We start from the raw sequence: 12,549 nt of genomic DNA on the forward strand, positions 1-12,549 counted from the left end.
CGCTATACACGGTGCGTAAACGGATTGACAACACAAACAAACAAGGTTTTGGCAATGTGACCACCCCCAGCAATAGCACATCTCAGTCTGCATGGTTTTCCATCCGTGCAAAACCGTGTCGTCATCTTTGTCCTTGTCACGGTGCCGTTGGGGTGAGGTCATAAAAGTCACGATTTTCAAGTCAGGCGACAGGACCCTCCATGTTCACTCCAGTACCCCCCTACCCCCTCCTCTTCCTTCCCTCTCTAGCCCCTCCCCCTCCTCTTCCTTCCCTCTCTAGCCCCTCCCCTTCCTTCCCTCTCTTGCCCCTCCCCCTCCCCTTTCTTCCCTCTCCAGCCCCTCCCTCTCCTCTTCCTTCCCTCTCTAGCCCCTCCTCTTCCTTCCCTCTCTAGCCCCCCCCCTCTTCCTTCCCTCTCCAGCCCCTCCCCCCCTCTTCCAACCCTCTCTAGCCCATCCCCCCCCTCTTCCTTCCCTCTCCAGCCCCTCCCCCTCCTCTTCCGTCCCTCTCTAGCCCCTCCTCTTCCTTCCCTCTCCAGCCCCTCCCCCTCCTCTTCCAACCGTCTCTAGCCCCTCCCCCTCCTTCCCTCTCTAGCCCCTCCCCCTCCTTCCCTCTCCAGTCCCCCCCTCCTCTTCCTTCCCTCTCTAGCCCCTCCCCATCCTCTTCCTTCCCTCCCCCCTCCTCTTCATTCCCTCCAAACCCCCTCCTCTTCAACCCCCCCCCCCCTTCTTCCTTCCCCCTCCTCTTCCCCCCTCCATCAGCCTCTGCCTTGCCCCCTAGCTATTACTGTTGGTCAACACCTGTCTTGTACCAGCCCTCCAACAAGGTCGCTGTAGTGCAAATAGGCTGACTGCTGCTGACTGACTGCTGGCTCCTGATAGGCTCCTCTCGGAAAGGCAAGGCTCGGGTCCCAGGGTCATTTTCGGAAAGGCGAGGAGACTGTGTTTGGTTTCGCTCCTGGGACCAGTCTGAGAAGAGGAAAGAGAAGCAAAGGAAGAAAAAGAGAGAAACAGTAGCTTTTAACACAGTGTAGACAGGGGGTTGTTTTAACACAGTGTAGACAGGGGGTTGTTTTAACACAGTGTAGACAGGGGGTTGTTTTAACACAGTGTAGACAGGGGGTTGTTTTAACACAGTGTAGACAAGGGGTTGTTTTAACACAGTGTAGACAGGGGGTTGTTTTAACACAGTGTAGACAGGGGGTTGTTTTAACACAGTGTAGACAAGGGGTTGTTTTAACACAGTATAGACAGGGGGTTGTTTTAACACAGTGTAGACAGGGGGTTCTTTTAACACAGTGTAGACAGGGGGTTGTTTTAACACAGTTGTGTGAGTTGTGGCTTATGAACTTCTACTTCTGGTAGGTTCTTATCTCGGGCTCCTGATTGGCTCATTGCGTCTAAGGCACTGCATCTCTGATGCTACAGGCGTCACTACAGACCCTGGTTCGATTCCAGGCTGTATCCACCACCGGCCGTGATTGGGAGTCCCATAAGGCATAACACAATTGGCTGTCTGGGTTTTGCCGGGGATAGGCTGTCATTGTAAATATGAATTTGTTCTTCACTGATTTGTCTAGTTAAATAAAGGTTAAATAAAGCTTAATAAATTATATAAAGTACCAGGAGAGTGAACACACACACACACGCACGCACGCACACACACACCCGCACACACACACATACACACACGCATGCACACACACCCGCACACACACACACGCACGCACGCACACACACACCCGCACACACACACATACACACACGCATGCACACACACCCGCACACACACACACACACGCACGCACGCACGCACGCACACACACACCCGCACATACACACACGCATGCACACACACCCGCACACACACACACACACGCACACCCGCACGCACACACACACCCGCACATACACACACGCATGCACACACACCCGCACACACACACACACACGCACACCCGCACACACACACAGCCCCCCCCCCCCCCTCGCAATGACCTGAGTTGAAAACAGTGTAAAATGGAGAGACAGGAATCAGGGGAGAAAATAGTCTTTCAACGATACAAGGGGGGGGGGGGGGGGATTGTTGTAAACTTGTTGGAAGAAGCAGGTTGCAAGAACAATAATGTTAACAATGGTATATTTATGAGCAACAACTTCTTGGAGTGTCTTTTTTTTTAAAATGTTATCAGGGAGACTAATATCAAGTCAATTTGATGCCGAGGCAGGAACATTGGACAACTATTTAGGGCTAGAAACAAAGTGTATTTATTATAATCTATGGCAGTGCTCACAGTGAAGTATCGCTATTAGCCACAAAGCCAGCAGTCTCTCTAATGGGTTATAAATGAGAAGAACACAGTTTGAAATGTGAATCACAGTGATGCATGAAATAAGCTCATTTCCATATATATGTAGCTCAGGGATTCTTGAAAGACATCACCCCCCCCCCCCCCCCCCCCAAAAAAAATAAAAAATTCACCAATAATTTTCTTCATATGTGTTAACATTTAAATACATATTTTGATAGTCCAATATTTTAGCCATCATACCATTGAAAGAAAAAACCTCTTAATTATTATTTTAAAAAAATGGTGTACATAAAATGCCACTAACTGGATTTATGTTGACTCCGACACCATAAGAGGCATTTTGTTTTTCATTGTCCAACAATTGTTTAAAGGCCTTTAATTGTTTCATTCTTACATTAGATTATTCAAATATGTAATGCTTCAGGGCTAATTTCATAAAAAGGTTGGCGCATTTTTAAAGATTCACAACATAAAATAATATTTATAAGGCGAACAAGTCTAGAACAGCAAATAGTTTAATAATTTAATGCTGTAATGCTGCAGAACAGTGATTAAAAAATGTATTCAGAATATTGACAACAATGATAGATCTGAAGTATGGTTAACCATCAGTGACGGAGTTGACAACAGATGCTTTAAAACGTACATGTTTTTGCTTCTAAAAATAAAAGTTAAACGCAAACATTTGTAAAATATGAAAAATGATTCATTTGAAAATCCCCAATAAGAACATAACCATTCCATCAGAGCAAAGGATTCCATCAGAGCAAAGGATTCCATCAGAACAAAGGATTCCATCAGAACAAAGGATTCCATCAGAGCAAAGGATTCCATCAGAGCAAAGGATTCCATCAGAACAAAGGATTCCATCAGAACAAAGGATTCCATCAGAACAAAGGATTCCATCAGAGCAAAGGATTCCATCAGAACAAAGGATTCCATCAGAACAAAGGATTCCATCAGAACAAAGGATTCCATCAGAGCAAAGGATTCCATCAGAACAAAGGATTCCATCAGAACAAAGGATTCCATCAGAACAAAGGATTCCATCAGAGCAAAGGATTCCATCAGAGCAAAGGATTCCATCAGAGCAAAGGATTCCATCAGAACAAAGGATTCCATCAGAACAAAGGATTCCATCAGAACAAAGGATTCCATCAGAACAAAGGATTCCATCAGAACAAAGGATTCCATCAGAGCAAAGGATTCCATCAGAACAAAGGATTCCATCAGAGCAAAGGATTCCATCAGAGCAAAGGATTCCATCAGAGCAAAGGATTCCATCAGAACAAAGGATTCCATCAGAACAAAGGATTCCATCAGAACAAAGGATTCCATCAGAACAAAGGATTCCATCAGAACAAAGGATTCCATCAGAGCAAAGGATTCCATCAGAACAAAGGATTCCATCAGAACAAAGGATTCCATCAGAACAAAGGATTCCATCATAGCAAAGGATTCCATCAGAACAAAGGATTCCATCAGAGCAAAGGATTCCATCAGAACAAAGGATTCCATCAGAGCAAAGGATTCCATCAGAACAAAGGATTCCATCAGAACAAAGGATTCCATCAGAGCAAAGGATTCCATCAGAACAAAGGATTCCATCAGAACAAAGAATTCCATCAGAACAAAGGATTCCATCAGAACAAAGGATTCCATCAGAACAAAGGATTCCATCAGAACAAAGAATTCCATCAGAACAAAGAATTCCATCAGAACAAAGGATTCCATCAGAACAAAGGATTCCATCAGAACAAAGAATTCCATCAGAACAAAGGATTCCATCAGAACAAAGGATTCCATCAGAACAAAGGATTCCATCAGAACAAAGGATTCCATCAGAGCAAAGGATTCCATCAGAACAAAGGATTCCATCAGAGCAAAGGATTCCATCAGAACAAAGAATTCCATCAGAACAAAGGATTCCATCAGAACAAAGGATTCCATCAGAGCAAAGGATTCCATCAGAGCAAAGGATTCCATCAGAACAAAGGATTCCATCAGAACAAAGGATTCCATCAGAACAAAGAATTCCATCAGAACAAAGGATTCCATCAGAACAAAGGATTCCATCAGAGCAAAGGATTCCATCAGAACAAAGGATTCCATCAGAACAAAGGATTCCATCAGAGCAAAGGATTCCATCAGAGCAAAGGATTCCATCAGAACAAAGGATTCCATCAGAACAAAGGATTCCATCAGAGCAAAGGATTCCATCAGAACAAAGGATTCCATCAGAACAAAGGATTCCATCAGAGCAAAGGATTCCATCAGAGCAAAGGATTCCATCAGAACAAAGGATTCCATCAGAACAAAGGATTCCATCAGAGCAAAGGATTCCATCAGAACAAAGGATTCCATCAGAACAAAGGATTCCATCAGAGCAAAGGATTCCATCAGAGCAAAGGATTCCATCAGAACAAAGGATTCCATCAGAGCAAAGAAATCCATCAGAACAAAGGATTCCATCAGAACAAAGGATTCCATCAGAGCAAAGGATTCCATCAGAACAAAGGATTCCATCAGAACAAAGGATTCCATCAGAACATACCCACAGCGTCTATTAAAACATTCCCCAACCAGAAAACTGTGGATTGATGGCAGCATTCGCGCAAAACAGAAAGCGCGAACCACTGCTTTTAACCAGTGCAAGGTGACCGGAAACATGACCGAACACAAACAGTGTAGCTATTCCCTCCGCAAGGCAATCAAACAAGCTAAGCGTCAGTATAGAGACAAAGTTGAGTCGCAATTCAACGGCTCAGACACGAGGTATGTGGCAGGGTCTACAGTCAATCACGGATTACAAAAAGAAAACCAGCCCCGTCACGGACCAGGATGTCTTGCTCCCAGACAGACTAAACAACTTCTTTGCTCGCTTTGAGGACAATACAGTGCCACTGACATGGCCCGCAACCAAAACCTGCGGACTCTCCTTCACTGCAGCCGACATGAGTAAAACATTTAAACGTGTTAACCCTCGCAAGGCTGCAGGCCCAGACGGCATCCCCAGCCGCGTCCTCAGAGCATGCACAGACCAGATGGCTGGTGTGTTTACGGACATATTCAATCAATCCTTATCCCAGTCTGCTGTCCCACATGCTTCAAGAGGGCCACCATTGTTCCTGTTCCCAAGAAAGCTAAGGTAACAAAGCTAAACGACTACCGTCCCGTAGCACTCACTTCCGTCATCATGAAGTGATTTGAGAGACTAGTTAAGGACCATATCACCCTACCTGACACCCTAGACCCACTCCAATTTGATTACCGCCCCAATAGGTCCACAGCCGACGCAATCGCAACCACACTGCACACTGCCCTAACCCATCTGGACAAGAGGAATACCTATGTGAGAATGCTGTTCATCGACTACAACTCAGCATTTAACATCATAGTACCCTCTAAACTCGTCACCAAGTTTGAGACCCTTTCTTTCCTGCCTGCCTCCCTGCCTGCCTTCCTTCCTTCCTTCCTGCCTGCCTGCCTGCCTGCCTGCCTGCCTGCCTTCCTTCCTGCCTGCCTGCCTGCCTGCCTTCCTTCCTTCCTGCCTGCCTGCCTTCCTGCCTGACTACCTTCCTTCCTTCCTTCCTTCCTGCCTGCCTGCCTGCCTGCCTGCCTGCCTTCCTTCCTTCCTTCCTTCCTTCCTTCCTTCTTTCCTTCCTGCCTTCCTTCCTATGTGTGGACCCACCGGAGTGCTTTGAGAGGAGGGATGACGGACAGCTTGCCCACTGGTTTGGGGCCGACGGCAGGGGGCATCATCACCAGCAGCCCATTGGAGGGTTTGGGAGGAATCGCCCTCGCTGGGCTCACGGGTAACACCACCCCTCTGGCGGGGCTGAGGGGCAGGGGCCTCTGAGGAGGAGAGGGGGAGTGTCTGGGCTGCAGCTCTGACACCAACTGGGAAGGAGAGAGAGAGAGAGAGAGAGAGAGCGCGAGGGAGAAAGAAAGAGAGAGAGAGAGAGAAGAGACTCATAGAGAGAGGGGGAGAGAGAAGAGACTCATAGAGAGAGGGGGAGAGAGAAGAGACGCATAGAGAGAGGGGGAGAGAGAAGAGACTCATAGAGAGAGGGGGAGAGATAGAGAGAGAGAAGAGACTCGTAGAGAGAGGGGGGAGAGAGAGAAGAGACTCGTAGAGAGAGGGGGGAGAGAGAGAGAAAGAAGGGGAGAGATAGAGAGGGAGCAAGAAAGAGAGAAGAGACACGTAGAGTGGGAGAAAAAGAGTGAGAGAGAAACAGTGAAATAGAAAAAGTGAAAGAACAAGAGAGAAATTACACATCTCAAGCTGTGTTTAATCCGGTGGTTGGCAGGCTTTGTCTGAATTCCTGGTGTTTTATTTCATTACAGTGTACCTCTACCTCTGCTATTAGATGCTTATAAAATAATAAAAAAACAAACGCAGAGAAATTCATTTCGTGCAAAAAAAAAACACAGAGCAATATTAAATTCAAGGCCAATGTGATTTTCCAAGGCTTTTTATTTTATTTATTTTTTACACTTAATAGGCAGAGATGGGAAAATGTTTTAGGAAATCGATGGAAAACAATAAGAAGATTAAAACAAAAACATTGCTATTTCATCTAGTTCCTCGTGTGCGACAAAATCCTCTTAGTAAAAACAAGAAACACAACAGAAAGACATTTTCTCAATGAACAAATAAAATTATAGTAAAATAAGATAAACTTACCAGTGGTGATCGTGTTGGGTTGGATACCAGTGGTGATCGTGTTGGGTTGGATACCAGTGGCGATCGTGTTGGGTTGGATACCAGTGGTGATCGTGTTGGGTTGGATACCAGTGGTGATCGTGTTGGGTTGGATACCAGTGGCGATCGTGTTGGGTTGGATACCAGTGGTGATCGTGTTGGGTTGAGGGGAAGCGGTTTCTTGGGTGGCGTAAGTTTTTGAGGGGGGGCGGGGGATTTCGGCAGGGCCCCGGGTTGCTTGCTGACAAGTAAAGGTGGGTGGGCCACCTTGAAGCGCCGTGGCGTGTTGTGCGGCGAGGGCGCGGGCCTTAGAGGACGCACGATGTTGACAGGCTGAGTGCCGTTAGGGGTGGGGCCCGGCCGGAGAGGCAGCACCTCTTTGCTGGTGTGAGGGAGCTGTGTAGAGAACATTTTGGTATTGTGTCATTTAAGTTTTATGTGAAGTATATGTTGAAAAACATTTATAAATTGGAGGTAGAAAGTGCTACTACAGAACATTTGACACACGCAGAGCTACAGTTGTACATATGGTAATTTAACTCAAGGCCAGCTTGACTCCAGTTCGATGTCTTCAGTTCTTCACACAGGGAGAAACATTTCCAGCATACAGAGAGACGGAAGTCACCTCAGATTTAAACTCCAGTCTCCTTTCACACTCACCCCCTTGTGACTGTTTCCTTTGTTCGCCGGCCCCACCACCTTCAGATGGAACGCCGGGTTGAGGTGTCCATTCTTACCCTTCTCCATGGAGCCTTCAAGTCTGAGGGAATAACGAGGATGGAGGCCACAAGGGTGTTAGAGGCCGTGAACGAGACACATTTATTCTGAAGACTGTGCTGGCTTTTCAATCCTACTTTCTATTGATTTGATAGTCCCCAGTTGTAGAGGACTGGGCTGGCAAACATTACGCTGTGTGTGTTTGTGTCTGTGTGTGTGTGTGTGTGTGTGTCGGTCTGTCTCTGTGTATCTCCTAGAGGAGGAGGAGGAGGAGCAGGTATAGGAGCAAGTAGAGGAGGAGGAGCAGGTAGAGGAGGAGGAGGAGGAGCAGGTAGAGGAGGAGGAGCAGGTTGAGGAGGTGGTAGAGGAGGAGGAGGTCGAGGAGCAGGTCAATGAGGAGGTCGAGGAGGAGGAGGTCGAGGAGCAGGTCAATGAGGAGTTAGAGGAGGAGGTAGAGGAGCAGGTAGATGAGGAGGAGGTAGAGGAGCAGGTATAGGAGCAGGTAGAGGATGAGGAGGAGCAGGCATAGGAGCAGGTAGAGGAGGAGCAGGTTGAGGAGGTGGTAGAGGAGGAGGTCGAGGAGCAGGTCAATGAGGAGGTCGTCGAGGAGGAGTTAGAGGAGGAGATAGAGGAGCAGGTAGATGAGGAGGAGGTAGAGTAGGTTGAGGAGGTGGTAGAGGAGGAGAAGCAGGTCGAGGAGGAAGTCGAAGAGGAGGTAGAGGAGCAGGTGGAGGAGGAGGAGGTCGAGGAGGAGGTAGAGGAGGAGGTAGAGGAGGAGGAGGTAGAGGAGGAGCAGGTAGAGGAGGAGGAGGAGCAGGTCGAGGAGGTGGTAGAGGAGGGGTAAGAGGAGGGGTTAGAGTAGGAGTTAGAGGAGGAGGTAGAGGAGGAGGAGGAGCAGGTCGAGGAGGTGGTAGAGGAGTGGTTAGAGGAGGAGTTGGAGGAGCAGGTAGAGGAGGAGGTAGAGGAGGAGGTAGAGGAGAAGGTAGAGGAGCAGGTGGAGGAGGAGGTAGAGGAGGAGGTAGAGGAGGAGAAGCAGGTCGAGGAGGAAGTCGAGGAGGAGGTTGAGGAGGAAGTCGAGGAGGAGGTAGAATGTTTTAAGAAACTTCTAAAGAACCTCATAGGTTCAATTTGTATGCTTTTGGCTAATCCCACAACAGCTCTTAGAAAAGTGTGTGGAAGTAGACACACACACACACACACACACACTAAAATACATCAAAACAGAATTCTCCTCAATCAACCATACACAGTAACCTGATATTGATACGCAAACTATTGGCTCCGAAACTAAAAAGACAAACTGCATCTGGTCTCCACTAAAGAGCCTTTTAATTACCTAACAAGAAGGGTCATTTTCTGTAGGGTTTAATATTCCTTCAGAAGACTCCTTTGTACCTCATCTCTTTCATACAATCAAATCCCCTTTCCAGTCCAATACCAATGATTAACCTATTTCTCTGTCCGTTCAGAAGGTCACCAGAGCTTTATTTCCAGGGGGCACCACGGCAGACTACCTCCCTCTCCTGTAAACTACACTGTCCGACAGGCCTGTTTTCAGAGGTACTAACTCACTCAGCGTTCTGATGCCCGGTCTCTGTGTGTATAAGTATATTGGTCTTCTACTGGAAGAGAGGGGAAGGTATTCGATTTTATGAGGGTACATTACATTTGTTTGCCCCTATAAAGGTGTTGTGATGGTGCAGAAGTGAAGAGTGGGCAGATTGCAGTCAGAGGATGACGTGTGTACAGTAGTAGTAAGTCACAGCTACAAACCCATCCGGCATCCCGGTGTTATCTCTCTAGCTACAAACCCATCCGGCCTCCTAGTGTTATCTCTCTAGCTACAAACAAATCCGGCATCCCGGTGTTATCTCTCTAGCTACAAACCCATCAAGCATCCTTGTGTTATCCCTCTAGCTACACACCCATCCAGGCATCCTAGTGTTATCTCTCTAGCTACAAACCCATCCAGCATCCCAGTGTTATTCCTCTAGCTACAAACCCATCCGGCATCCTGGTGTTATCTCTCTAGCTACAAACCCATCCGGCATCCCGGTGTTATCTCTCTGGCTACAAACCCATCCAGCATCCTAGTGCTATCTCTCTGGCTACAAACCCATCCAGCATCCTAGTGTTATCACTCTAGCTACAAACCCATCCGGCATCCCGGTGTTACCTCGGTAGCTACAAACCCATCCAGCATCCTAGTGTTATCTCTCTAGCTACAAACCCATCCGGCATCCCGGTGTTATCACTCTAGCTACAAACCCATCCGGCATCCCGGTGTTACCTCGGTAGCTACAAACCCATCCAGCATCCTAGTGTTATCTCTCTAGCTACAAACCCATCCGGCATCCTGGTGTTATCTCTCTAGCTACAAAACCCATCCGGCATCCTGGTGTTATCTCTCTAGCTACAAACCCATCCGGCATCCTGGTGTTATCTCTCTAGCTACAAACCCATCCGGCATCCCGGTGTTATCTCTCTGGCTACAAACCCATCCGGCATCCCGGTGTTATCAGTCTCTGAGTTATTAGATGATTCTAGAGTTCAATCCATTGTTGAAACAAAACCTATTGTATAGAGTGCCATTTTCTTTGTGAAGCATCTATGCAGGCCTAATGAAGGGCTTATGAAGGGCTTATGAAGGGTTTATGAAGGGCTAATGAAGGGCTTATGAAGGGCTTATGAAGGGCTTATGAAGGGCTAATGAAGGGCTTATGAAGGGCTAATGAAGGGCTTATGAAGGGCTAATGAAGGGCTTATGAAGGGCTAATGAAGGGCTTATGAAGGGCTTATGAAGGGCTTATGAAGGGCTTATGAAGGGCTTATGAAGGGCTTATGAAGGGCTAATGAAGGGCTTATGAAGGGCTAATGAAGGGCTTATGAAGGGCTAATGAAGGGCTTATGAAGGGCTAATGAAGGGCTTATGAAGGGCTTATGAAGGGCTAATGAAGGGCTTATGAAGGGCTTATGAAGGGCTTATGAAGGGTTTATGAAGACTTCATTAAGTCTTATAGAGGCGCGGCTAGCGACTGTAAGTTACCTGTTAGCCTTGTTGTTCTTGTCTCTCTGGGAGAGCCACTTGTGGTAGTAGGAGCTCTTGATCTTATAGCAGTAGAAGGTGATGAGGATCCCAGGTAGGAGAACCAGGAAGACAAACAGAAGACCCAACACCAAGCCCAGCTGACCTGGAGTGCACAGAGAGAGGGAAAATAACATTACCCACTTTTATAGAAACCTTTATAGAAGCATCTTCTATAAAACATGTATTTGAAACTGGCGGAAGAATGTTTCAACTGGACCAGAAACACCCTGGCAGAGCTAATGTTACATTCAGATGGCGTGTGAAGATTGATAGGGGGCATCGTGAATCCCAGGAAGGAGCATGTGTGTGAAGGTCAACTCACTGTGGTACTGGACAGGCCCACTGTCCACACTGCCTCCCAGACCAAGCTTCTCACAGAAGGGAGGTGCCCACCCTCGGTTACAGTGACAGTTGCCATTGCTGTTGCACACCTTTGGAGAACATCACACACACACACACACACACACACACACACACACACACACACACACACACACACTGCGTTTTTGTTTACTACATGAGGTGTTTGAATCTGACAGACTTCCCTTCACCTGTGAAGTCATACTGAGATTCTGTGTGATTCTGCTGTCTGGTACTAAACACTTCAACCGACTGTGTCATTTTGAATGTTGAACTGAACTGACTGAATGGCTTTGAATGTTGAACTGAACTGACTGAATGGCTTTGAATGTTGAACTGAACTGACTGAATGGCTTTGAATGTTGAACTGAACTGACTGAATGGCTTTGAATGTTGAACTGAACTGACTGAATGGCTTTGAATGTGTTGAAGTGACTGAATGGCTTTGAATGTTGAACTGAACTGACTGAATGGCTTTGAATGTTGAACTGAACTGACTGAATGGCTTTGAATGTGTTGAAGTGACTGAATGGCTTTGAATGTGTTGAAGTGACTGAATGGCTTTGAATGTTAAACTGACTAAATGGCTTTGCATGTTAAACTGACTGAATGGCTTTGAAAGGTTGAAGTGACTGAATGGCTTTGAATGTGTTGAAGTGACTGAATGGCTTTGAATGTGTTGAAGTGACTGAATGGCTTTGAATGTGTTGAAGTGACTGAATGGCTTTGAATGTGTTGAAGTGACTGAATGGCTTTGAATGTTAAACTGAATGCATATTTTTGAATTTTGAAATAACTGTACAGATTTGAACGTTGAAACAAACTCTATGACTTTGAACACAGAACCAAACTCGATGAACTTTGAATGAAAGGGTTCTAGTTCTTTGTGCCCAAGTTTAGCAAATCAAAGATCTTGGCGTTGCAAATCCACTTGTTTGATACTCGTATCAAAACGCTTTCTGAACAATTACATTTTCCACTTGATTATTATCGCCGGACATTCTGCATCGTACAGTGTTTCCTGCTGCTTTTCACATAGAAAAATACTTTCCAATTATCACATCACTGATTAGAAACATGCTTGTTGACTCGCGAATGCTTCATTAAAATACATGTTAGCCATCATGAAGCCCATCCTGTATTCTCTCTCCAGCCAAATAGTGTTTTGGTCTCCAAGTGCTTTTACACAACAAAAAAAAAGTTCCCCCTTGTGATAAATGCACAGAAGCTGCAGAGCCAAGATGATAAATGCACAGAAGCTGCAGAGCCAAGATGATAAATGCACAGAAGCTGCAGAGCCAAGATGATAAATGCACAGAAGCTGCAGAGCCAAGATGATAAATGCAGAGAAGCTGCAGAGAGCCAAGATG

At 46.4% G+C, this 12,549-nt stretch overlaps 1 protein-coding gene across 1 annotated transcript in view; it reads right to left on the minus strand.

Moving 5' to 3' along the window:
• Positions 1-765: 765 nt before the first annotated feature.
• adam19a (ADAM metallopeptidase domain 19a) overlaps positions 766-12,549 on the minus strand; it is a 220,773-nt gene continuing 208,989 nt past the window's right edge. The window contains exons 19-24 of the mRNA XM_090213379.1: positions 11,142-11,250; positions 10,778-10,922; positions 7,675-7,774; positions 6,997-7,410; positions 6,001-6,209; positions 766-966 (exon numbers count right to left, since the gene is read on the minus strand). Of these exons, the coding sequence (XP_090069505.1) occupies positions 915-966; positions 6,001-6,209; positions 6,997-7,410; positions 7,675-7,774; positions 10,778-10,922; positions 11,142-11,250 (1,029 nt within the window). The 3' untranslated portion in view covers positions 766-914. The remainder of the gene's footprint in view (positions 967-6,000; positions 6,210-6,996; positions 7,411-7,674; positions 7,775-10,777; positions 10,923-11,141; positions 11,251-12,549) is intronic.

The sequence above is a fragment of the Oncorhynchus mykiss genome, chromosome 21 (genome assembly GCF_057628025.1).
Source record: "Oncorhynchus mykiss isolate SJ-2025 chromosome 21, ASM5762802v1, whole genome shotgun sequence".
In the NCBI taxonomy this organism is placed as follows: Eukaryota; Metazoa; Chordata; class Actinopteri; order Salmoniformes; family Salmonidae; genus Oncorhynchus; species Oncorhynchus mykiss.